Below are 24,869 nucleotides of genomic sequence, written 5' to 3'. Positions count from 1 at the left end.
TTGCCCCCCCCCCCCCCTTCCGTTCTCCTCTCTCTGGCACTAACGATCGTTACCAATGCATCTGTACGTCTTGGTACAGTATTTTTTTTTTCTTACGAATTTGGATCAATGAAAAGGATATTGCAACGAGATAAATGCATTTTGTGAAAGATGCTCCCGTAACTAAGCTGGTCGTTCGATTGTGATTCTGTGATTATTTTTCTTAAGTATATCCGTAAGGTTCCCTGCACCTTGTGATTAGGATATGAAGCAGCTTTTGAGATGCATTGAATTCGTTTGAAAATGTATAGGCGTTTTTTCCCCTTGTGATATTTTTTCTCTTCATGCAATTTTGTCGTACTTATTTCTGTATCCTACGGCATATAACACTCGATTGAATAACTCCGATGTATTTTTTTTTTTTTTTCATTTTTCAAGATAATCTACGATTTTCATTCGTTTAAATAACTGTCGCGAATATTAGATTCGTAATGATTTTGGGTGTTGTGTACTTTGGTCGTGAAAGCTCGTGACGATTCTTATCTCTTCGAGCCCGTGAAAAACAGAGCAGCCCTCGTATGAAAATCAATATTTATATACAGTTTCAGTACTGCATGACCACATATGCCATAATCGGAATGCAGCTAGTAGCCTTACATTAAAAATTTCCCATAAATGAACCGTATCGTTATACATTAATGTGCCACTTTAAAGACCCCACAGGATATTATATCGGACCAGTCTCGAAAGAAATAAAAAATACGAATCAAAGTTACGAAGCGCGGAAGGGATGAGTATTCCATCGAAACGAAAATAAAAAGGGCCCCGTTTCGTGCAGGAAATCAAAATCCCTTCCTCGAAGAGTACTTTGGATTTTTGTTAAAAAAAAAAAATATATATCTATTGGAAACAATATAAAATCACGTTGAGCCGCGTCTTCTCCGCCTCTACGGCGAAAACTAATAATACGGGACGCAATGGTACGAGACACAATGGGAAGTGAAAATGTCCAAAGCGTAAAGCGAGTGACTTTAGCATCGATCTTCGTGCACAGGTTTACGTGGCCAGTTACGCAACCAGTGTTATTTTCGTTGAGAAACTCGTGTAGCGTCCGAGAAACGCGTAATTCCGCAAGCGTCGTCGTGAGCGTCCCCGCGTCGTGTGCGTTTCATCTAGCAGCCGAGTAGCCGACGTCTCCGTCGTCCGAGACTGTATAGCGAGTGGCAGCGAGGAGAAGCGGATAGGCCAAGCACGCCAATGGCAAGAGAGGAGGGGTTTGTGTCTAAGCTGGGCTGGTGTTGAACTGGCTTGGTAGACTAGCTGGGCGGACTGGCTGACTTTGTTGGCTTGGCTGGCCTAGCTCAGTCTCTCTAGTACACAGCTCGGGCGCTTGGCACGACGTTCCGGCCAAGTTGTGTAATACTTCTATCCCCTCAGCCGAAGCGCTGAATCCGCCGCGAGCACACGGATAAACTCTCGGAACTGGCCGCTAGCGGTAGCCGCTGCTGCGTTTAGTCCTCCCGGTATCGTCGTCTGGTGCGCTTGGCCGCCTGCTGGGACCCGCGCAAGATTGTGTAATAGTCATCGGTGCGAGAACTCGCGTTCAATCAGTTCCTAGATTCAGTCGGTAGTCGCATCGAGTATTCGGGAACACACGGACCCGACGGATCGGCAGTTGACCGCTCACCGAGCTCAAATACAGTTTACGTCTAGCCGCGTCGACGCCGTGTCCCTCCTCCGTTGTCGCTCGAAAATTACTCGTCTATTACTTATACGCGTTACTGCTTGATTTCGCTTGCGTTAAAACGCGCCTCGATACAGCTGACCACTATAGTAGAACGAGCCATTCCCGAGGGGTGGCTGGGTACCCGTGTGCTGCGGTATTTCGTCAAGAAGTACAAAAGTGCGAAGCGAAAAGTCACACTGAGAACTCTTACTGCGCGTAATCGTCGTGTCTTATTGTTTTTTTTTTCCGTAGTATACAACGATCGTCGATCGGGTTTCAAGAATTTCGTCGATTCCGCGTCCAAAGTCGAAACGAAGGTACGCGAGAGGCTAAGCGCACGCGCATGCGCACCGACGTCTCACGCTAGCAGAGAAACGTCTGTTTTCACGCTGCCAGAGTCGCCGTCGTCTCCTCTCTCCTCAGTGGGAAGCTGACGCGCGCCACGAGCAGTTGCGTTTCCACGCGCTACCCTCGCGTTCCCTCGTCGTCAACGAGGACGGGCTTACCGAATAGATAGAGGAAGGACCGTTTGTCTCGGGAATAAATCTACGTCGCGATACGCGCTTCGTGACCTGTGTCGGCTTACTTGGCGATCTACTGCACCAGGAAGACGCTCTGCCCGCTATTATTAGGGCGTCGCCTTGAGGCTACTCTCGTATATCAATTTCGATCGCGGGATATCTGGATCGTATGGATTCGCATAGCTCCGTGATGTCTAAAGAAAGTCAGCTGACGTTATACTTGTCTCATTATATCTCTGTCTCGCGTACGCTAGTCGGTCGTATAACTATATATAGCGGAGCATACCGAAGGTACTACCGAGCCCTCAAGTCGTAAAACCGTTATTTTTCAAATTTAAATCGGCGCGATTCGGGTAAAAATGACGGTTCACGTGCCGCGGCCTAACATGATTCACCGCGAAGGTTCCAATCAGCTGTTCGACTTTTTCGTCGGGTAGACTACCCGAATGAAACAGCTGATCGCTGGTCCTGCCTCTATGTAGCCTTTGCGATGTGTCGCGATCGCGGTCGGTAACTGTACGTGACGCGTTTCATGTAAATTATAACTCGTATGCAACGTCTTGCAGTAATTCTACAAGGTCGATTCTCAAGAGAGCGGAAGAATATTTCAAGCAAGGAAAAAGTCGATCGATATCCGACGTCGTGTCGAAGAACTAACCTAAGTCTGCCACACTGTCGCTCGTTGCAAATCGCCAAGCACTTTTTTCTACCATTCGTGTCTTCGTCGTCAACACGCAGAACGAGTCGAATAAAAACCTACGTGCAGCCATAATAGAAGACCCCGTGTTCGTTCCCAGCGACGAAAACTCGTATAACGTGCCAGTACCGATGCCGATTCGTAAATTCTATTTGCAAGTTAAGATTATTGAAAAAGTGGGCAGTTGGGGCTCGTGCCAGATGCGCGTTTACACGGGCCCTGAATACTGTAAATGCACTATCTGGTACGACATCTCTTCTGTCACTGTCACCATTGCGTCTTCGCGGCTTACTAGTGACTTCATTTGTTTCCTTTGCTTCTTTCCCTTTCGAGATTTTCTTAAATCGAGAGAGAGAGAGAGAGAGAAGAATAAATTTTAGATCATATAGCAACAATCTTCCTGGAAAACAACAGACACCTCGTCTTCTGTTTCCTTCGCCAGAAACCAATGACACTAGACCCGGCGACGGTGCACGTGCATGTCCTCCCTAAACATTTTGAGAAGTACTTTCAAAAGCATATTGACATATAATTGCCTGCATGACCAACAACGCAATTCTAACTACTTGCTTATAAATTCGTGAGTGAATATTCTCTGGATAAAAGGTCACGTTCATCAGCGCCACAAATAATCGTAGTACATACCGTGTCGTCCCTCTTGCGTGTCATTAACGTACTAAGTCCAGGTAGTACCAAGAACAAACGACGCTGTCGTCCCGTACTAAAAACATCGATCTGTTATGATTTCACGAGCTCTTTTCAAATAACATTCACTTAAACGCGTAGACATGTAAATTCTCTCGTGCGCTACATAATCTCCTAATTGTTTTTCCTCTTGTTTCTGAATTTTATCTTGGCATCACGTGACGTTTGTCTAATTGTTTCGTCACGTGGACGCGCGTTCAAATCAGCCAATTCTGTATCTCTTTTCCACTCGTACGACGCTCAAAGGCCATTTCCTTCCTTGGAGACGTAGCGACGACTATTTTCTCCTTACGGCATTGTTAACCATTCTTGTTATCTCTACCTCGGCCTCTCTCTCTCTCTCTCTCTCTCTCTCTCTTTCTCCTCTTTACTCTCTAATGCCTCGCACTCGTTTCAATGCACTCTGTAAACCCGTACCTGCACCCACGTTGGTTCAAATGAATTTGCAATAAATCGTTGTCACTCCATGGATGATTACCTGTTGTCAAGACTCGGTATAATTCATTTTTCATCTTTAACATTTTAACAATTATTATAAATCATGTCTAGTAAGCATCATTATTTTTTTTAATTCCCGGAGACAACTTCTATGCACGTACTGCTATGTCTAACTGTGTATTCTCCACCTCGCTTACGTGTGTTCTGAAAATTATTTTCTACCAGATCATACACTGCTACCTATAGTCTACTCCTCTCTCATATCCTGGCAATGCAGGCTCGACGGGACTGACAGACGAATGCCTTCGTGTAACATCAGCTTTTGAATTAGCAAGATCATCTTAACGAGCATGACGCTTCTGCTGGCTTCTGCTGGTATAACGCCTCTATGGAATACGTGTATGTCATTGTATGTATATATATATATCGGCTAGACGACCCACCTTGTAATTTAAAGGCGAATATTCATAGCGCAGGAAAGCAAACAGGCCGAGGAGCTTTGAAGAGTTTTTGCAACACGTCAACCATATTCAACTTTGAGACCAAGTATAAGTGTGCACACCATTATGCCCGAGAAGAATTTTCGTATTTCCCGCGCTCTGTGCCTTTCACGCATGCGTCAATTGTTTACTGCGTAGCTACGTACACGTGCGTTACGTCAATTTTCCTTCCTGACGAAGACAGCCTATCTTCTCTTTATATTTCTGTTGTAATTTGTATTTTTCTAGATGAAATATTACGCGTCGATGACGTCACTCGAAATTACTTAAAATCTACGTCCGACAGTGCTTCCGATAGAAGGAGGCCGCGTGTTCTATGTTAGGAAAGCGGAAAATTTGATTACGTTTTAAAATAGACTTGTTCCCTTCCTATTGCGCACCTTCGAATACGTCAAACGTCAACCTTTCGCCCGAGGCGTCAGCCATTAGCATAATGGCCCGTATAACCGAGTGAGTTATTTTTCTTTTTTCCGTCCAAGAGCATTGATCTATCAATACTTCGACTGAAATTCGTCAACTACGTTTTTCTATGGTAGCAATAGTAGTATTAATGATAGTCGATCGTGGCAATAATGTAATAGTATTGTAATAATAGTAGGGAAGTTGGCATAAGTAATTCTCGTTCTCTCTTTCTCTTTCCTCCTTGTATATCCATATCGCTATGGCTCTCTCGCACTCGCACGACCAGCCTAAGGTACGATCTCTCTCGCGGCCATTATTCCGCAACGAAATTCCGAACCTGTTACCTGCGTGTGTATCTCGTATCGACCGCCATCTTTCTCCCACAGTATAAGAATGGACACATTGTAGATCGTAAAACCCACTACGTAGACCAGCTCCGGATTAGAATCAACGGATCTTCGCCTCTTCTCTCTCCACATTGCCTCCTGCGTCTGTCACGTGGCTAAGTGAAAAAAACGGAAGGACACGACATCGATATTTTTATTTTACGAATATCAACGAGACATTTTGTATCGATAATAAATACCATACTACCATTCTTCGATCATTTCATTTCAATCCATTTCGCCTTCACCGATCCATAGGTTACGTAAGGGAGGGTCTTTCTTTCTTTTTTTCATGTTCAAAGCTTTTCTAGGTTATGATAATAATTGGTGGTCGAACAAAAAATTGCACGGCAGCACTGGGTTTTGCTGCTCAGCACTGGCTTGCTAACCTAACCTAAGTCGATTTTTTATTCCTTTGTTCTACCACCAAGACCCTTCTTACGTCGATCGTCTCATCTACTGTCGTTACAATTCTCTACTGATCGAAGAGTCAGATAGGATTCAAGGCCCAGGGCCTCTTGACTCACTTTATGCTTATATACTTATTCTTGTTTACTGCGCTGTTGTTATTATCGCTACTCTCTGTGCTGCTGCCGCTGCTGCTCTACCTTTCTATTAGCTTCTCCTACGCTCTCTCCTGGGGGCAGACTGTGGCAATGCGTGTAGCCCACTTTGAGCATTTCTAATGCGACTTGTCGAATCTGACTGGCAGGACACTCGAAAGTCTCGAACCTCGCGCACGGCTGCTTTAGAGATTCTCAATCGTTAGGCTCTTTCTGTCTTAAGGAAATTAGTGTACTGGCAGATACCCTTGGGGGGTTGATTTTTTAATTTTATCTTGTAATATTATTCTCTATTTTGATTGCTTACAAAAGTCTGGAATCTGCTTTACCGACTGGTCCTAAGAAGAATAACAGTGAGTGCTACGTCAAACATGGGTTTTTGTTGATGAACCATGATTCACTGTAGTTTAACCCAGGGGCGGTTTGAGTAAATCTTTTGTAGTAGGAAAAGAGGTAGCAGGCAGAAATTTTCTTGCTTTACGTTAATGCGTTAAGCATTCTTTTATTATTATGATACAAAGACCACTGTATTACAGAGACTTCAGACAACATATGCCTGGAAGTGGAGCAACTGTCACGTTTAAATGTCGAGCCAAACGCGATCAAGAACTCATTAAAGTCGTGCTTTAATTTAAGGTTAAGGTCTGAACAGGTTGCAAAATGATCCTCTAGATGTCTCCGTTTGATCCCAATACGGATGATGTCGAAAGTGTCGAAGACTGGGGGATACTAGAAATAGTCGTAATTCTATGATGATCCATGAGCTTGTGACCTCGGAGAAATAATACTTAATCCAAAGACACGACACGGTCTTACCAACCTCTTACACAACTTGAGACCCTAGTATATTACACTATGTATGTATACAGGTACTACAACGAAACTCCCTAAGTCCTTTGTTTTCTTCCATAACGCCTCCTGATTTCAGGGCGTCGTGGATACGTGCGGAGTTCAATTTCACGTTGAAAAATGACTTTTGGAAAATACCTATCGTCGTGCATCAGTGAAATCAGCAAAGCACTGAGCGACCGGCGTGTTGGCAGTGTGGTTAGCTGGTTGTGTGGTTTATTGTGTACACGACCGCTATCGGCACTGCAATTATGACGGTCGCAGATCTCCTATTGATATCGAGAACAGAAAGAAAAATTAGCGGATATGTATGAGAGCAATGTAAAAAGAAAAATGCATCTTACGTCTTGTACTCCTTTTTTTTTCCTTTTTCTTCCTGTTTGCATGATTAAGAATTATCTAATGTTCTTGTATACTGAAATGGGATATTGAGGGGTCGGGATCCGTGTCTACTGGAAGTGTCTAAATTTGTATCACCCTTCTTTTTCAGATCCGCCTACGTCTCGTTCGGAGGGCTGCTTATGAGGTTGCAGGGAGACGCCAACAATCTTCATGGCTTTGAGATCGACCAGCACATGTACCTTCTCATGAAGAAACTGGCCTTCTGAAGATCTGGAATTCAGCCACTTAAAGGTCAACCTGAAAATAAACGGTACAACCTGGAAGATACGGAGAGGAGGATAAGAAGAAGACACGCGAATGAAACGTCCTGTAGTTTGTGGATCGTTAGTCATTGTATGGAAGATATAAGACGTGTAGTTGTACATGGAAGACCATAGTCGTTTATTATATTTAAAGTACAGTTAAAAAGTCGAATTTAAATAGATTCGACGAGACAATGGAATTTCTTTTCTAACCGTAAACTTATGGTTGAACTTTGATCGATCATCTGTTCGAAATTTTGTATTTTCATCTGTTTCCTTGTCAAAAGTGAATGGTGCTTCCGCCATTCATCATTCGAGCGATCATTGTAATAATGAAGTATCATTCCAAAGCCAATTTTATCCTAAGGGTAGTATAGAACTCTCGAGACCATTGTACACTGGCATTCTTTTGTATCGTTGTGAAAAAGTCATAAACTCTGTAATAAAGTATTTTTACACGATGTACATTACGCGCACGTCGAATTGGCTACTAGGTGAATCTTTTGGATGATCACCAACCCTTCTTCCACCACCTATAAGCTTACGGCTAAATGCGACTGCGACCTGAAAATAGGCGCCAGGCACACACGGCCAGCATCGCGACAGTCCGATCTGGCCGACATACGGATTTTGAGATTTACGTGAACGTTAACCGGGTTGTTCACTTTGCAAGCCACCGTGTCCTACCTATCCACCTTACCGGGTGAAAAGTCTAACTCCGGCATCACCGAGATACCTAATTTAAAAGTTATTGGAGCCTGTAGAAACACAAGGTTAACCCTAAGCGACTGTATGAACATATTTAAAAAAAATGTTTTTGGTATCGATCCGCTAGATGTCAGGGTTAGCAAGAAGATACTGAATTATCTTGAAAGATCAATAGAGAACTTCCAGTTCTAAGGGATATTTGTTTTCATCTGTTAGCATATCCGTTTAATCCCATACTGTTTGACGTTTTGAAGAAGCCTTTTTATAGATGATAATTCATCAGGAGAAAGGATCATAAATCATCATTAATTTATTTAACCTCTAGCTGTTAACGTTAATTCTACACAATGTGCGGCGTTCCTTTCTTCTTTGAGATTCTCAAGAGGTTGCGGCAGCAAGTATTCTTTTAATAGGGTGTGCGAATTAATAAATGTGACCGTGCTTCAGATCCTAATAACGTAACGCCAAAGATGCCATTTTAGCGAAGATTGCATTCTCAGCTTATAAAGTATCTAGGAGCTATTAACAGTCCAGTACGTGTTTGCGATGACTCCATCGATATCCAAGTGCACACGCTGCGTGGCTCGTGGTGTCCCAGTGGGGATGAGAGCGACAGAGGAGGCAGAAGAGAAGAAGAGAGGTAGCGCAATGTAGTGCAATATAATAATGTAGTGCAGTATAGTGTGGTGGCAACGTATAGTGGAGGCAGAAAAGCGGGAGGCGAACGGCTAATTTATGTAATTAAACTCGCGGCATTCGTGACCTTGTACGGCTGAATGCAAGCCGTGGCTATATGCACAATATACTCGCGTGGACTGCCAGAGACAAGAGCGAACAAGATGGCTGCCGCATTCGGTTGCGTAACGGCAAGATGGCCGCCACTTAATAAGAGGCTGATCCTAAATAGATTGCCCCAATGACATATAATTCGCTTTTATCTGCCGCCATTCGTTGCATAACTACAAGCTTTTTAAAATCGATAGGCCGCAACTGCAGTGCTCTCTTCGACGTACGTCGTTACTTCCTCAATTTATCCAATAGGTGAAAATTCTTCTAGGGATAGATTTTGCAGAACTTGACCACAAGGCTGCTTTTGAAATTCTTATCCGTGTAGCTATCTGATGTAGGAACAATATAGGTTAGACATTTAACGAATTACTTAGAAATGATGTAAAGATTTTATAGGTAGGCTTAGTTTTTAATACATACAAGATATGCGTGCCTTTTAAATTATTATATTACAATTGAGGCAATATAGTATACATCACTATGTACGCTTCCATTTTACATATCTTTAAATTGTATTAAGCTTTGTTGTAATTATTACACGAAGACACTGATCGAATGCCGTGCACACTGCCAATCCTTGCTTGTCAGGACTCCAGTCTAAGGAACTAACCGGCTGAGAAGATAAGGTACTATTTTGAAGGAGACTGACACTCCCCACGACACCATGCTCCAGACCATCAGCATCAGTTTGCTTTCTTCTTTCAGGGTAATTGCTGTGATCACAAAAAAAAATTAGAATACAGAAAATTATTCTTCATTAAAGGATAGTAGAGGATTCATACTATTTCCAAAGACACAAAGAACCTCCACCGCCGCAGGTCATGAATATCTCTCGGTTTTGCGGTAAGTGTCGTACCAGCCATACTGTCGACTTGTGTGCCTAAAACCATAACCACAAGAATTCCCATAAAATTTAACTTCCTAATACACTGTGTTGAACGGCACAGAGAAACATTATTTTCTCCCTTAACCTAAGAAACTACCGTACCTTTTCCGTCAGGTAAGCAAAACCTTTCTTTGGATGCTGAGTCTTCAAATCGAACAAATAATATTTGGATTCCAATGTCGTGGCGACTAACTTATTCATGGCTATGTCTTTTCTATCAAATTCCAACGAGCACACACCATTTTTCAAATTACTCTCCCATCTCAGCGTCATTGCTCTCAAGTCAAACATTTTGACATCTCCGTTGTCGTAACCAGCGGCTACCACCCTCTCTTCGGAATTATAGGAATTTCCAAAAGCCACCGTCCAACAGTCTCTACGCACTTCACCCTCCTTTGGCTCCATTACTGCCACCGGTTTGCCCTTTTGTCTTGGATCCCACACCTTGACACTCCCATCTCGTGATCCTGTCACTAATTCCGGAGCTCCACAACCCACGCTCTGTCCAGCTACGCCATCGATGCTGTTTATTATTTCTTTATGTGCGTTCGCCGTATATATCGGAATCGAAGGATCCTCAAGATTATAAATGTTCAGTCTACCCTGGAAGAGACAGTGACGTTAATTAATTAGACCGAATTAAACCACCAAGGTTTCCTCGATTACGACCAGCAGCGACTCGAGGATTAACTGTTTATCGGGAATAATAATGGAAAAAAAGGGTTTCTCAGCCATTGCCTCGAGATTTCCAAATTTGTATACTCCTCCCGAGGTACTGTACAATCAAGGGATCTATTTGAATTTAGTTTCTTCTTAATTTTATTTGCCGAGAACACACGCAAATCTGGTTCCAACGTTTATTACTTTCCTAAGTCAAGAAATCGATGTAAGTTTACATTTTGTAACTATAATGTATACATTTTTCTTCAGAGGAACAAACTGGAGTAAACGTCCAAGTCGTGTATGCATAAATGGCAGAACAAATGTGTAATAAACGTTTGCATATTACACAGAAAAGGTACCTTAAAATCTCCAGTCGCCAAATGTCTATCCCGAAGGCTAGAAGCTTTGAAAGTTCCGCATTTCATAGCATTTGAACGTTCAATGTCTTTGATTAGTTTCAATTCGCCACTGGACACCTCGTAGATCTGAATGATACCGGAACCACGAGGCCGTGAGCCCATAACCACAAATTTCGCGCTGCACGGTATCCATTTCGCATCGAACAGAGAATAGTTAACGGACTTTTCAATATGACAAATTATTTGTGGCTTTGCCAACTTTTCCATGACTATCAAGTAATAAGTAGTTTCTCTGTAGTTAGCACCTTCGATCGGAGCTAATTCAAAATAAATTCTGTTTCTATCGATACGACACAGAATGTTTGAAGTTTCCATAAACAAACACTGGCGACACCTCGTGGTTCGATTCGACGTTGCTTTAAGTCTCTGTATTTTCTCTACTCTAATAGCGGGTTGTGTGGGAGGAAATCAATAAAATATGTTACTATTTACGACAGCATGACCTTGAAGGTAGTACTCAATGAAAGCTGCGAACATACAGGAGCAATGTAAAAGAATTTTTATTCATATTGATACACTAAAGTTTCATACTAAGTATATCTAGAAATTGCTTATCGGACCGTGCAAATTCATCGTGTTGTCCGTCTTAAACTGGTTTTCAGATACGTGACCTTTTAATTTGTCAACATATTAGTTTTCTTTTTTAATTAATACATTCACCCATTTGTTCATCGTCGGTGTCGTTCTCTGAGTTCTCTTGAGTCTGATGATCTTGATCAACGTTTGGCTCGTATAAAGACATACGAAATTGTTGAACAAATTTCATTAAGCGCTTATCAGTCTGCTGTATCTATAAGAGCAAGATATATTTTTGAAAATTTAAAGTTAATACAGTGCCCATTTTTATAGCTGTAAATTCTTTTGAGATAGTTCACCATTTTCATGACGTTATCCACGGCCTCACGAATATCCTTATCGGTTCTCTCTTCCGCAGAAAGCTCTAAATATTTCAAGGACTTGATTAATACATCTTGATCAATATCGCTGTCAAGCTTAAGAATTTCCGCCAAGATGGCATATGTGAGATTCTTATGTGGATAGTAGGTCTGTGTACTGATTTTCTGTATGCCAGGTTTCGTCCAGCTAAGAATAAGTTTGGCCACCGCGTGGGGATTGATTTCCTGCAACGGACTGGTGTCCGGTGCATTGGCCAATGTCTGTAGGGTTGGCAGGAACGCCTGCTCCAGCATTTCCTGGCAATCAGGAATGTGTACGACGAAACTGTTAAAGAAGCTACAGAGACACTGGCGCAGGTAGATATCACCTTCCGTGATGGGATTGTGCCAGAGGATGATCAGTCGCGACAACAGAGTTGCGCTACTAATCCTTCGGTTAAGTAACAGCTTGCACAGACCTTCTGTCGCGATAGTTCGCAAGTCTTGATTCTGTCAAGTAAAAGGATGATAAAAATATAGTACTGAAGACTTTCTATTTTCACTATTATTAGTATTTTTCGTTATAATGTAAACAGAGCCACTCACTGCATTGTCCAAGAGGCCAGTCAAAATCTTAATAATATTCAAATAATTATTCTCCGTCTCGGACACTGTGGATTCAGGTATTAAAGTGTCGTCTGTGTTCGAGTATAATTTAACTGTACGATTCTTCGATTTGTTCGAAGACACATTCTCCTCCTCGTTTTGCATTATGTCAAAGTATTCCATGCCATAGAATAAGAGCAAATCGAAGATGGACTTGAGCGCCATAATCCATATATCCTGGTTATCCTGCTCGATAGAGAATTGCAGGAAGAACATCATAATGTGTTTCTTGGCAAGTTCCTTGTCCAGCAAGCAGCAAATGGCCACCGCTTTCAGAGCGAGTAGATGAACGGTATCATCGGCATGCTGAAAGTTTAAAATTCTTATGTCAACTCTTGCATAAAGTTTGTAATATTAGCTAGCGAGTAAATATGAAATAATAGATTCGCCATACGTCAAAACTTGGCAATGCCATATCTGTCATGAGTGTTCTTAGGTTTGGTGTCAAAGTTGTGACTGATGGTACTTCCATCATGGCGCACATGATCCCAAGACACATAATCATTGTCTCCCTGTCATTCTTCTCCTCGCAAACCGGTTCGTTCGTGGTTTCTATTGCTCCTGTTGGGAGTTCATTGATTTGCCTATTTATGTCTTCAATCTGTTCCTTCAGGGCTGCCGCCCTCATATAGTCCTTCTCATGGATCGCCTCATATTCTTCTTCATTTACTTCTATCAATTTCACTTTTAATTTGGCTCTCTGGAAATTAACATCGGTATTCGTTCAAAATGATTGGTTTAATGATCAAATTTCTTACTTACCTTCATGTTGATCGTGTGCAATTCCTCCTCTGATATTTGTGTTGTTACTTGCTGCTTTAATGGCATTCGCAATTCACTTATTATGTGTGTCAAAGAGTTTAGCCTACTGTCCACATCTGGTATGATAACTTCTAAATATTTAACAATTGATTCTGTTACTTGCTGGCTACAATGCTCTGTCATTAATGCGTCAAAAATCAGTTGCTTCAAGTTTGCTCGTCCACTCTCATCAGACAGATCGTAAATCTTGGCAATTTCAAATAATTGATTCAGAATTATCTTCTGCGTTAGCTGCTCCCATGGTTGATACTCCTTACTGCTCAATAATGCAAGATATTCTCGAATATATGTACAAAATATTGATAACTCTGGTAAAAATTCCTCAAGCTCATCCGTGTATGAAGAGCGACGAAGATAGTCCACCAGGCATCGCCAGTATAAAACAATTTCACTCTGGAGCTTCTCGTGGGGGATAAGCTTAGTATCCGGATCTATTGGTATCTGAGCCATCAGGTTTCTTAATTGATCGGCTCTATAAAAAAATGAAAAATTTCATGTTTTGAATACAAAATGCATATTTTTAGTTGAGAATGCGAATTTACGTACTGAAATAGAGTATTTAATACTAAAATTCCAGTTTCCATAGCGTTTTCAGCATCCAGTGCTCGTAAGAGATTAACGTAGTCTCCTTGAAAGTGCTGAAGCCAGGATGGCAATAGTACTTTTTTTACACTGTCTCTGACTATCTCAGATCTGTCTTTTAAACCGTCACTAAGTAATTGTTCTCTCTGTTTGATGGTCAATGATCTTACAGTGATCTTACTAATAAATATGTATGCTATTTTTCGGACTGTGTCATTGATATCTCTAGTTCTTTTTAAAGCAGCTTGTAAGGTTTTCTGACTTTTGCCCATATTTGTTAACACAGCCTTACGAACTTCAGCATGTGGGTCCTTGGATAAATGAAATATAAACATCTTGATAATTGGACACTGCTCGTCAGCTGGATCCTGCAATCTGTGAAGAGCAAACACTGCTTGTGCTCGAACTTTTGGTGATTTATCCAGTAAGCGCTCCATCATATTCGCACTTATTTTATCACAAAGGACATCTTCTAAGAAAGCGTTTTCCCCCATTCCATTCAGTAGCATATTGACAAAGTAGCAAACACGATATCGAACTGCTGTATCCTTTGAGTTATGATGATCAAGGAGAAAATCAAATAGCTTTAGAAGAAATGGACACATATCTTCATCAGATTCATCGCCTTTAGAACTCTGTAAATTAACAGCAAATTTTGCAGCAAACCCTAATGTATTTTCAACATGAGGATGGATTTCACTTCTAGTCAAGGGAACCATGAGGCAGAGTATAAAATATTCTATAAATACATCTGGATCCACCTGAAATTAAATTCAAACATCAGTAAAGTCATACCAAATAGAGATTGGAGCTTTTACAATATAGTCTGAAATGTTTACCTTGAGATAATATGCTTTAAGTTTCTTCAAATAATTCTGATGGCACGTTTTGTTGAACTGAACGTTATAAAAAATATCTGATATAAATTTATTAATTTTTTTATACGAATTAGACATCGTTTATCGATTATTTCAATACAAGAAATCTAATAACAATACGCTATATTAGGTTGTACATAAAAGTACGTTGTCCGATATTCTACAATTTTTCAAATATATCAATGCTGACAATGAAAATGATAAAATCCCTAGTTTCCTAGTACTATTAATTTTTTAGGCTACAAAATTACGTAAGCTGCCATCCGGGAGCACATCTATCGATGTTCACGTTATTCCAATCCTTTGAAGTCGGGTAGCCATTTTTCTAGAATTTGTACTGTGAATTCTGTGTCTTAAAGACCCAATAAAAAGGTAATTGCTTTTAATAACAGTTTTTGTTCGTATAACTTTGATTAATGTCACTCGATTATTTTATGCTTATTTGAATTTTATCAAAGTCGACATCATTCATTACCAGCCGAATGATAGTTCAAGGTGTTTTCGCAAAATTTTGTTAAAATACGTAACTTATTTCTTATGCTTTTTCTAAAGAATATGAACTAACTTTGGTCTCTCGATATTACAGTATCAATATTTATGATAAGCTCCAATAATTGAATCCGCGTATAAATACACGTTAGAAAATCTAAAGTCAACTCTAACCAATTGTGTTAGAAAATTAAATTATATAATGATTATGAACTAGTATTTTATTAATGGTTACAAAATTAATAACAAATTTTCTGCAAATGATAAATTAAAAATCATGACCTTGATCTATTTCGACATCCGTCAGATGTATGTTTTGCTTTCCCAATGAAAGTAAATTGTACAAAATCAACTTACAATGACTGTATATATATATCTTTGTTCTTTTAGGCAACATGGCTGATGCAGCGACTCCTAAGCGTCATATGAAATTTCCATACACCTTTACGGCAAAAATGGTTCAATTCCCATACAAATATTACATCAATAACTGCTGGCCATATAAATATTACTTGATCAGTGTTCTCCTTGTTTCTCCACTTTTTGTAAAGATCACTAGTGCAGGTATGTATATAATTTTTTACATACAACAAAGATGTATTATTGAAAATTACTCTAAAAGTGTTACAGCAATAATATGATACACAAATTGTTATATTTTTCAAATATTTATAGTGAACAGTCCCGCGAACAAGGCAAAATGGTATGAAATCAGGAAAAAAGAACTGGAACCACATCATTAAATTGAATATCTAAAACCACTTAATAGTTTAACTGTAAATTATGTAACATTCAAGATATATTATGAAACTCATAGTTCACTGAATTGTTACTATGAATTGATGTGCAAAATAAAATACTGTACCCCATATTACTATCCTAGTCTAGTTCAATCTCACGAAAATTTATACACAATTGCATCATTTTTAAAGGTGTTTATTACCAAATTAATTGTATAAAACGTACATCGTTATAAAGGAGCCTTTCGATTGTGCTGTACAATGCAACAGATAATATTTTGTACCTTAGACTTTGTTATATAGGCCCAGCCTAAATTTTGGACACCTTATGGGAGCTGATTCTTTCAAAATTTCAAAAGGAGACAAACATAGGAGTAAGAAACAGGGGCACTAGGACGATAATGAAGATAAAAAATAAGTACTGTTATTGTTTCATTTATCAAATGTAAAACAGATTTTAAATAACGCGAGAAAATCATCAATTGCAAACATCACTCTGCGACTTTCCCATGACTTCATAGAATATAAGTTTTAAAAGTAGCACAGTGGAATCTTCTCGAGGTCGATATTTTAACTTCGGAAATAGGAGATTCAAATTTTCATGTAGTAGATACGATACCTGCCTACTACCAACCAAGCATGCTGCAATCCGTATCTCATATGTCGCAGTAGTGAATTCGCAGACGTAGAATTGAATATTGAAAAATGTAAGGACTGTTTGCTCCTAAAAGTCTGTAATTATCTTAATGTCAAGTTGGTATATGTGAGAGGTTTTACTATAATTACGCATACAATTAAAATAATAAATAATCAGCGATGCAAAAATACGTGTCTCGTTATGAGGAAAGAAAAAGAACTTATTAAATACAACTAACGTCGAGGAAATATAGTATAGGTTTAGGTACTCAAATAAACTGAGAACCACAGATTGTACTTGGCTCCGGCTTAGTAACATTCAAAAATCATTCTGCAGCTGAAGCTTCATCGAAGATTCCAAACTTCGGCGAAACCATCGATCAACTGAGAATCAACGTAAATAGTACGCGAATACCGCAGGAGCGACTTGCGGCAATGGAAATAATAATAAAACTCCTTCCTCCTGCATCTTGCTCAGATCACGGATGAAATATGCGGAGATCAGACGGTGTGCGTGCAACAATGCATTAGGTTAGATTAGACGCCTGTAATTGGCTTTGCAGCAATAAAGAAGGGAAAACAAAAAAAGACGTGCAAAAATAAATGAATATGAATTCCTTAATGATTCAGTCGTCACGTGGATTTTGAAAATTGTTCACACACTCACAAGCACACACATTTCATCTTTAAGAGGATAACGAAGGTAATTAACAATGTCTTAGTTAACTTGATGAACAGGTCCGCTTTTATGAGACTCACGTAGCTCGGTCTCTTACGCAACACGGAAGATAAGAGTACGGTGATGGATAGCGGATGTGTCTAAACATTCTGAACAGCCGGGAACAATACCGGAATGATGATGGCTACACAAGGTGTAAATCTTCATCTTGGTCTAACTCTTTATACTGTGTTTATTATCCTCGTAGTCATCATCGTCATCGTCATTATCACCATGCTGATCCTCCTCTTCCTCTTCTTCTTCTTCTTCTTCTTCCTCTACCTCTTCCTCGTCATCGTCTTCATCATTATCCACCTCCATTTCTTCCTCTTCGCTGTCATCGACTATTCCGTTTATCTTCATGCCATTCGACTCCTGGATCCTCATCTTCTTCCTCGGCGGTGACTCCAGGACGGGTTTCTGTTCCCCGTAATTCAAGCCAAGTTCTCTGCACCTCTTCTCGAAGAACTTGAGAAGCCTCATGCCCGCCCTGTAAACATAACTGTTTTTAAATAGGCATAGCTGTACTCATCTTGAGAGGATTCGTGAGCGCGTTCGGAAGCCAAAGATTATTCCTCTCTCTCTCCTCTCTCTCTCTTGACGGATGTCAACCCAACGAAAGGATATCAGCATCGTCATCGTGATCTCGTCGTATCCTTTACCTTGTGTCTTTACCATTCACGTTTTGATTACAATGTCTAAATCCTTATTGCTTTGATTCTTCCTTAGGTACTGGTATAACTCACGTGATGATAAGACCAAGCGGACATCTTTAGAGATTTTTCGTTAATCCCTTCATGTACAATTATTATAAATTAGAGAAAGAGTCTAAAAATGTTATACTTCTATGCGTTAATTTAAAAACATTTTGCATTATTCCAAAAGTTATTGGACAGAGCATACAGATTCAAGGGGTATTCTGGAATTGGCAAACATTAGAAATACGTTTGTGTGAAACGACATGCACGAAGTAACACAATATCCAACACTGTTGTCGACACCATTAAGATAAACAGGACGAGCATCTCACTCGCGAGATGTTCTGTTAGTGACAAATACACGTATAAAAAAAATCGATAGAACTGGCGATAGTGTTAATAAGAATGAGTAGAGGAATGATGAAATAAAAGGTGTGAGAAACAAAGTGTGTTAATCGTCCTCAGAAATCTCTGGCGTCCGAACCCAAGACAAAGGGAAATTACGTGCCAAGAACTCACTTGTACACAGAACTATTCTCCTTGTTGTACATCTCGCAATTCTCGAAGACCAGTAGACAGTCCTTGTAGAATTCCTGCAACGTTTTATAATCTCCATTTCCCAATTTGTACTTGATCGTGCCGAAATCCATTGGGCACTTGATAATCTCGTGATAGTCCGGCACTTCTTCCTTTGTAACCGGCGACAAGAACGGCCAGGAATCTCTGTGATGCGTTATATCCGCCAACAATTCATGCAAAGTAGCCATCGAACCCTTCACCGTCGTCTTGTCCTCCTTGACTTCTTCCTCCACCTCGGCAGCTCTTTTCGTTGCTCTTCTAGTTTGTCGAGGTTCAGCTTCATCCGACGTGCTAAAGTCTGATAATTAAAAATACAATTTAATAGTACGTTAATTTTTTGTATATCAAAAGTCTAGCTCTATTCAGACTAAATGCCAGAAAAAAAAAACCAGAAGCTGCGGAGTAAGTTATTAGGACAATGAGGGGATAAAATTAAGAGAACACAATTTTTTTGGTTGACATAGGAAAACTATTTACTTGTTTTGTATGCAGTAATGATTGCAGGAGCGAACGTGATCAATAATTGTATAATAATGGAAGCGAAGTATGTGGACTGTATTGTAACTTGTAATGGTGATAGTTAATGGTTTCTAATGTAGGAACTATTAGTGGTACTGGCTGCAGGCATTCCCAAGCAGTGTGATGATGTTTGAGACCGGTTGAAAATTTGTCTGATGGAATCTTTAATGTGTTATAAATGTGATAAATAAGTAATAAACATGGGTACGACAATACGGACCGTCCCAGTCTGTAGATTCTGTAGTGAGAAGGCTCTTGGCGAAACCGTGGATTCGAGATCGAGCCGCAGCTGCACACAGCCTCTCCGAGTCTCTCTCCCTCTCACGGCCTCTCACTATAGCAACATAGCCAATGCTAAGACTATCTATCGTCTAAATAATAACTTTGATTTTAACTGCATGATCATAGTTATTGCAAAAAGAAATTTCTAACGTCCAAATTGGAGTCGTTAAAATGACGTTGCAGTATCCCATGCCTGGAAGGTACGCATGGACATATTAGAAATTCAGATGAAGTTTTGCCACTGCTTTAATTTACCTTGGCACGTTTCACAACAGAAATTTTGTATTCAATCAATATGCAAGCTATTGAATTTTTAATGATCTATGCAATCCAAGGTTACTTGATAAACCAACAAAATTATCATTTTTAATTTTGTGTGTAGTCAATGCTAAAAAAACTTACCGTTTCGCGTTCTACTCTTTTCGCGGCACATGGGGCAAAACCATTTTCCGCGAGGAACCCTCGATATGGGTGGTACAACGCACTCTAGGTGATATCGTCCAGGACAACCTTCGCAGATAACCTCCCTCTTGCCAGATCCACACCTGGACGAGCAGGGAGCCATTAGTTTACTTCTGAAAAAGAAAAATATAAAATATTTTTAAGTCTACTGGAACGAACTGGTTTCATTTAAAAGTATTGAACGTTCTTACGAGCTCTCAGAACTTTCTCCCTCGTCCTCTTCATCTTCCTCCTCTTCCTCTTCCTCTTCTTCCTCCTCATCGGATTCAGCCACCCGTTTCGCTCGATTCCTACGGGTTTCTTTGGTGAGCGCAGCCTCATCCTCCGGCTCGTCTTCAAATTTCTTTCTCTTCTTGATCTTTTCCTTTGGTGTAGCCTCACGTGGTTTACACGTTGTGCAGAACCAGTCTCCATCGGGAATGGCCTGCAATTGAATAAAGCTTCGTTTAGGATTCACAGAACTACGTCCAGTTAAAAGAAAAATGAAACACAACGGATTATTACATTAAGTTTAGGTTTCAGACAATAAAGATGATGTCCCTTGTTGCACCCATCGCACAGAAGCATATTTTCAGCATCCCTACGTTTTCTGCAAATTCGACACTGGGCATTCAGGGCACTCTTGCTCCAGGCCACGCTGTTCTCCAATGTATTCAGGTGAACAAATAATTGGGACCAACTCGTAGAAGCCATTAAGGATTGTTCCCACCGTTCTCTAGCCTCCTCGCTGGACCACTTTTTGTCTTTCTCATCAACGCCCAATGGTCTCTTCATATATTTTGGCTCAATCGCGCGAGACAGCTGAAGAATCGCGCACGCCATTTGTCTTATAGATGTTTGCTGCACTGGATCGGGTAAGGGTTCGTTTTCCCCTGGTGGACCTAAGTATTTTCCTGGATCACGATAAACTTTCATGGTAACACTACCAACTTCAGAGTCCGGTGTGCCAGGTCGACTGTGTTTCGTTTCACTCTTTATTTTGTCAACAATAACATTCGGTGCGACGTCTACCTCTATTTCGTTGGCACCATACATTAGTTTATCACACTGTTTGTCGTAACTACCCTTACTAATAGCGTTTCTCCAAGTCTCTCGACTGATCACTTTCAAGGATCCCAAGCAGCCAACTTTAATTTTATCTTCCAGGTCTAATATGAAATCGCGCAAAGACAATTCCATTACACTGTCGGTTGGCATATCTGGCGAGTAACCCCAATTTGCATTCTCGTACTTATTCTTCTTGTTGGTCTTGCTCGTGAACTCCTTAATTGGTTCCTTGAACTGAAGAACACACAAATTGAACATTAAAAATTTACCTAAACTAGTGACTACAGAATTAAAGTACTTACGACTTCAGGATTTAGTTTTTGCCTAGAGCATTCTTCGATTACTGATATTAAACTAGCTTTTTCATGAATTAAATTATTTCGTAATTCGCTCTCTCTAATACCACGCGTGCTCAGAGCATTAATAACAGCCTCGACGTCTTCGACTCTTCCATAAAAGTTCCACGTGGGACCTGATTTTTTACAATGTACCGGACAGGATTTATCCCCAGTACAAGCTCTTAAATTTTTTCTAATCTCGTTGAGTTCGAGTTTCGTTTCTTCTTTTACATTGGCATCCTTTCTTCCAGATTTTACTCCGTTCTTGTCAGCGAATGTAACTTTTTTTGGAGATTTCTTGTTTTTTTTAACACTGTTTTCTTTGTCGCAGAATTCATCCTCAAATTTATTCATTAAATAAGCGTACGCTGATTCTCCGTCCTGTAGTTCTGGATTGTACGGTGTCCCTCCAGGCAAACAATTGCCTCCCCACCTTTCATCGTCTTCAACGAACAGACCTGTACATCCAATCAAAGAAGTTGATGACAATTTAATCTTGGTTTTGCAAGACACAATATGTTTTTAATAAAAGCAAGGTTTACCTGGAATGGACAAAAATCGATAGTATCGACGATAAGCTCTGTCCGATCCTAAATACAGCATCATCTGATCATTATTAGTGGCTTCCTGTAATTCTTTGAGCTTGCTCTCGTACTCCTCTTTTCTTTTTTCCTCTTCACAATTATTCCGAGTAACTTTTTTCGGTTTCGGCTCGTCGCTATCGAGTTTACCTTCTTTTCTCAATTCTTTCATCCTGTCGCGTTCTTCCTTTTTCATTTTTTGCTCAGCTATCAGGAATGATTTTAGCTCTCTCTTTACTTGATGAACTTTCTCATGCCTTTCCTCGATGACATCGCGTATCGAAGCGAACGTCAAGAGCTGATTAATTAAGCAAATCACAACTTTCAGTCTATCGTCCATGTCAAATTCGCAGACACTCCTATGACCGAGAGCTCTCAAGATACGGGGTTCATTTATTCGGAGAAAAAGTGCAGGGTCATCGTGATTCGTGTAACCACCTGTGTAAACGATTATATTATATGAGTTGGGCAAATATTCGTTAGCTACAAAATAACAGATATAAATAGAAAGGTCACAAAGATAATTAACCTCTTTGAGAATATCGCCATTTTGAGGCAAGTTCACTTATCCGACCGCCGGAACTTAGAAGGTGTTGTCTTAGGATCTCGCTGAGAGTAGCATGATCCAAGGTGAGCTTAGACAATTGACATCCCTGATGAGTCTGACACCAAGTCGAGGCTATCGTTGCCAGTTTTACAGCTTCTGCCATTGAGGAGACTCCTTGATCTATACTCGTATCGTCGGTCAGGTTTGCACCATCCGCATGAATTTCATCTTCCTCCTCAGCTTGATATATGAAGATATTAGCGAGTAGAAGCTGGAGAAGATCACTCCATGGTCCTGAAACTTCCTTTTCCAACATCGCCTTCTCCAGCAAATCCAAGTTCAGTCCATTTGGAAAGTATGTGCCAACGTCCAATTCCTCGTGGAAGAATTGTAGGAACTCCAGGATCATTGCAAAGTCACCGAATTTTTCGTTTGGTAGATTACATTTTACGGGTGTCGGTTCCAGAAGTGGACAAAGATCTTCGCATTCGAGATCCTCCCTAGGTTTGTTCCACCCTCTTATGTACGATGCAAAGGCTGCTGACTTTGCCCTCTGCTCTCTCTTTCTCTCACGTTCCTCCAATTTTTCTTCCTGACGCTTAGCCTTCCGTTCAAGGGCTTTAGCTTTGAGCTCTTCCTTGAACTTGCCATTTAGCTTGCTAGATAGTATCAATCGTATTGTAATTGTTTCATATGCGTTATCTTTGTTTTATCTATCAATCTGATCAACCAGACTAATATAGTACTTACCTTGGTTTGCGAAATTTTTTAATAACGCCTCCAGTATCATTCACCTTTCTCAACGGGTCAGGCTTTTCGAACGCCCTGTGCTTCGCCATATTACCTGTCAGGAACTTCTCTATGGATTCTTGCTTCTGTTTTACAGGTTTTTTTATACGCGGAGTGAAGTTTGGCATAGGGCCAGCAAATATCGTGTCGAATCGCGTCTTGCTTAAACTGTACTTTTGCAAGACATTTTCCTGAAAGAGATGTACCGTGTATTTACTGGTTGTTTTTAATTGTATCAAAATCAAACTAATTAATTATGATTGTGTCTAACCTTCACGACCCATATTCCATTTGTATTTTGTTCGCAAAGCTGTCGCAGAAAGATCCTGTTACGTTCTCTGCTGAAATGTTGTTTTCTTCGCCTGATCTGTGCAGCTTCCACTATCATCAACTGGCTAACGCCCGATTCGCCACAGTCCAACTGTTCCACTTCGTAACGGAATAATCTAGCTGGTGGATGGTATTGTCTTTCTTGTGGACTTCTGTAATTTAATAATATAACCAAAAGTAAATACATGCAATTCTCGATAGAAAATTTTTTACTCTGATGGATTTACCTGCTATTTTCTTTAAAGAATGTTTTGATTTCTTGTTCTGTTGGTTCGATTACCTGAAGAACATAACATTCGCACCAGGAATCTTCAGTGAAACTGGCTTCAACCATTTCACCTACAAAATAACGATCTCGTGCAAATTGATATACATCCTCCATCATTTCGTTGAAAGAGCTTCTTGAAGTTTTAGTGGCAAGATATAAAATTGGAATCCTCAACTGGAAAAGATACAGTTTCCTAATCAGATACTGGTTGCAAATACATAGGTTAACTATAAGAGTCCAAAAATGTCACTGTTTGAGTATAGATTTATTTCCATGTACCATTGCTTAATGTATAACATGGAATTCAATCAGATTTGATTTCTCTATATATCAATATCTATAATACAAGCTTGTCCAAAAGTAAAAAGTTTCTTTTACCTCCATTGGAAAATCCTTAAGACTTTTCTTTGCATTTTCTTCACATTGTAAAGCTTCTTCATAGGTCAAATTCGATCGACCTGTGATGCTGCAGGACCATACCAAAGAGTTACACAAAATAATCCTCTCACAGTATTCACTGAAAAATTAAAAAAATATATTTAATCAGGCATACTTTATATAAATTGCAATATATCATTATCCATATGTAATATAATAAATCCATAAATGAAATATAACAATAAGAAAAGGATATGGAAAGATTTGGTTTAAAGATTGTAAGATAACAAAAGTTAACAACATTATAACTACACGCGATTTAACAATAATTTCAAAGGTGACAACTGTCATTCTAATCCATAAAAGTGTCGCATATTGCTTCCCTGCAAAGCCCAGCGTCGTTCCTAGAGTTACGAATCTAAAAAATGCTCCTGGCAAATCCTAAAGCATGAAAAAGAGTTGCTGTCAAGATATTAATGAATTCCAATAATTCAATATCGCGACGAGCATGAAACATTGAAAAGCTAATAGGAAGACGTAAGAGTGAACGAGAGAATGAGGTTACAGGATGCGTATTTGCGCAAGGAAGGCTGTCAAAAGGCTTACTTGTAGTCCTTGAAGATCTCATTGGTAACCTCGCAGTGGAAGACTTCATCGTCATCCTTAAAGTCCGAAGATACATGTAAACGTTGAAAGGGTTTCTTACGTAGAAGCGGCATGGTCACAGGTAACTCCGCCAAACGTTACGCGTCGCGCGTTTTAACGCGTTT

At 40.1% G+C, this 24,869-nt stretch overlaps 5 protein-coding genes and 1 long non-coding RNA gene across 9 annotated transcripts in view; 3 read left to right on the top strand and 3 right to left on the bottom strand.

Annotated features, from left to right (window-relative positions):
* LOC107262801 (DNA-directed RNA polymerases I, II, and III subunit RPABC3) overlaps nt 1–7,880 on the top strand; it is a 36,288-nt gene extending 28,408 nt beyond the window's left edge. For all 3 annotated transcript variants that reach the window (XM_025080284.1, XM_015729348.2, XM_015729347.2), the window contains one exon: nt 7,257–7,880. In XM_025080284.1, coding sequence (XP_024936052.1) covers nt 7,257–7,374 — 118 coding nt within the window. In that variant the 3' untranslated portion in view covers nt 7,375–7,880. The remainder of the gene's footprint in view (nt 1–7,256) is intronic.
* LOC107262804 lies at nt 3,178–5,566 on the top strand. The gene is made up of 2 exons (XR_001536518.2): nt 3,178–4,714; nt 4,795–5,566. It is a non-coding gene; the product is annotated as an uncharacterized LOC107262804 (long non-coding RNA).
* A 1,397-nt stretch (nt 7,881–9,277) lies between the features above and the next one.
* LOC107262800 (WD repeat-containing protein 92) lies at nt 9,278–11,266 on the bottom strand. The gene is made up of 4 exons (XM_015729346.2): nt 10,816–11,266; nt 9,896–10,396; nt 9,690–9,787; nt 9,278–9,620 (listed from the first exon to the last, which is right to left on the bottom strand). Exons 1-4 carry the CDS (start codon nt 11,188–11,190, stop codon nt 9,413–9,415), a joined length of 1,182 nt encoding a protein of 393 aa, XP_015584832.1. The 5' UTR covers nt 11,191–11,266; the 3' UTR covers nt 9,278–9,412.
* An 85-nt stretch (nt 11,267–11,351) lies between these two features.
* Nucleotides 11,352–14,881, bottom strand: LOC107262792 (condensin complex subunit 3). Its single transcript, XM_015729336.2, has 7 exons — nt 14,660–14,881; nt 13,785–14,581; nt 13,179–13,710; nt 12,811–13,116; nt 12,357–12,722; nt 11,751–12,260; nt 11,352–11,665 (listed from the first exon to the last, which is right to left on the bottom strand). Exons 1-7 carry the CDS (start codon nt 14,774–14,776, stop codon nt 11,519–11,521), a joined length of 2,775 nt encoding a protein of 924 aa, XP_015584822.1. The 5' UTR covers nt 14,777–14,881; the 3' UTR covers nt 11,352–11,518.
* Nucleotides 14,882–14,936: 55 nt separating this feature from the next.
* LOC107262803 lies at nt 14,937–16,061 on the top strand. 2 transcript variants are annotated; one of them, XM_015729355.2, is made up of 3 exons: nt 14,937–15,070; nt 15,578–15,751; nt 15,863–16,027. In XM_015729355.2, the coding sequence occupies exons 2-3, from the start codon at nt 15,583–15,585 to the stop codon at nt 15,928–15,930; spliced, it is 237 nt and encodes a 78-aa protein (XP_015584841.1). In that variant the 5' UTR covers nt 14,937–15,070; nt 15,578–15,582; the 3' UTR covers nt 15,931–16,027. The 2 variants fall into 2 exon arrangements, with proteins under 2 accessions (XP_015584841.1, XP_024936058.1); XM_025080290.1 differs by lacking the exon at nt 14,937–15,070 and having other exon boundaries at nt 15,863–16,061.
* A 46-nt stretch (nt 16,062–16,107) lies between these two features.
* Nucleotides 16,108–24,818, bottom strand: LOC107262788 (bromodomain adjacent to zinc finger domain protein 1A). Its single transcript, XM_015729328.2, has 14 exons — nt 24,706–24,818; nt 24,100–24,238; nt 23,681–23,895; nt 23,395–23,605; nt 23,085–23,314; nt 22,317–22,993; nt 21,749–22,225; nt 21,171–21,664; nt 20,326–21,102; nt 20,013–20,245; nt 19,762–19,934; nt 19,298–19,411; nt 18,499–18,856; nt 16,108–17,783 (listed from the first exon to the last, which is right to left on the bottom strand). Exons 1-14 carry the CDS (start codon nt 24,816–24,818, stop codon nt 17,456–17,458), a joined length of 4,539 nt encoding a protein of 1,512 aa, XP_015584814.1. The 3' UTR covers nt 16,108–17,455.
* Nucleotides 24,819–24,869: the final 51 nt, after the last annotated feature.

Source organism: Cephus cinctus, unplaced genomic scaffold (assembly GCF_000341935.2).
Source record: "Cephus cinctus unplaced genomic scaffold, Ccin1 Ccin1_scaffold0129, whole genome shotgun sequence".
Taxonomy (NCBI): domain Eukaryota; kingdom Metazoa; phylum Arthropoda; class Insecta; order Hymenoptera; family Cephidae; genus Cephus; species Cephus cinctus.
This window is presented reverse-complemented; position numbering and strand designations above follow the sequence as displayed.

Excerpts from the sequence above, each read along its gene's own strand:
- LOC107262800 (XM_015729346.2), bottom strand. The coding sequence starts at position 11,190 with ATGGAAACTTCAAACATTCTGTGTCGTATCGATAGAAACAGAATTTAT. Across the intron at positions 9,788-9,895 it reads TTGCTTACCTGACGGAAAAG|GCACACAAGTCGACAGTATG; the intron begins GTACGGTAGTTT and ends TTATGGTTTTAG. Across the intron at positions 9,621-9,689 it reads TCTTTGTGTCTTTGGAAATA|CAATTACCCTGAAAGAAGAA; the intron begins GTATGAATCCTC and ends TTGTGATCACAG.
- LOC107262792 (XM_015729336.2), bottom strand. The coding sequence starts at position 14,776 with ATGTCTAATTCGTATAAAAAAATTAATAAATTTATATCAGATATTTTT. Across the intron at positions 13,711-13,784 it reads GTATTAAATACTCTATTTCA|AGCCGATCAATTAAGAAACC; the intron begins GTACGTAAATTC and ends ATTTTTTTATAG. Across the intron at positions 12,261-12,356 it reads CTGGCCTCTTGGACAATGCA|AATCAAGACTTGCGAACTAT; the intron begins GTGAGTGGCTCT and ends TTTACTTGACAG.
- LOC107262803 (XM_025080290.1), top strand. The coding sequence starts at position 15,583 with ATGGCTGATGCAGCGACTCCTAAGCGTCATATGAAATTTCCATACACC. Across the intron at positions 15,752-15,862 it reads TGTAAAGATCACTAGTGCAG|TGAACAGTCCCGCGAACAAG; the intron begins GTATGTATATAA and ends AAATATTTATAG.
- LOC107262788 (XM_015729328.2), bottom strand. The coding sequence starts at position 24,818 with ATGCCGCTTCTACGTAAGAAACCCTTTCAACGTTTACATGTATCTTCG. Across the intron at positions 21,665-21,748 it reads TCGATTTTTGTCCATTCCAG|GTCTGTTCGTTGAAGACGAT; the intron begins GTAAACCTTGCT and ends TTGGATGTACAG. Across the intron at positions 21,103-21,170 it reads AAAAACTAAATCCTGAAGTC|TTCAAGGAACCAATTAAGGA; the intron begins GTAAGTACTTTA and ends TGTGTTCTTCAG.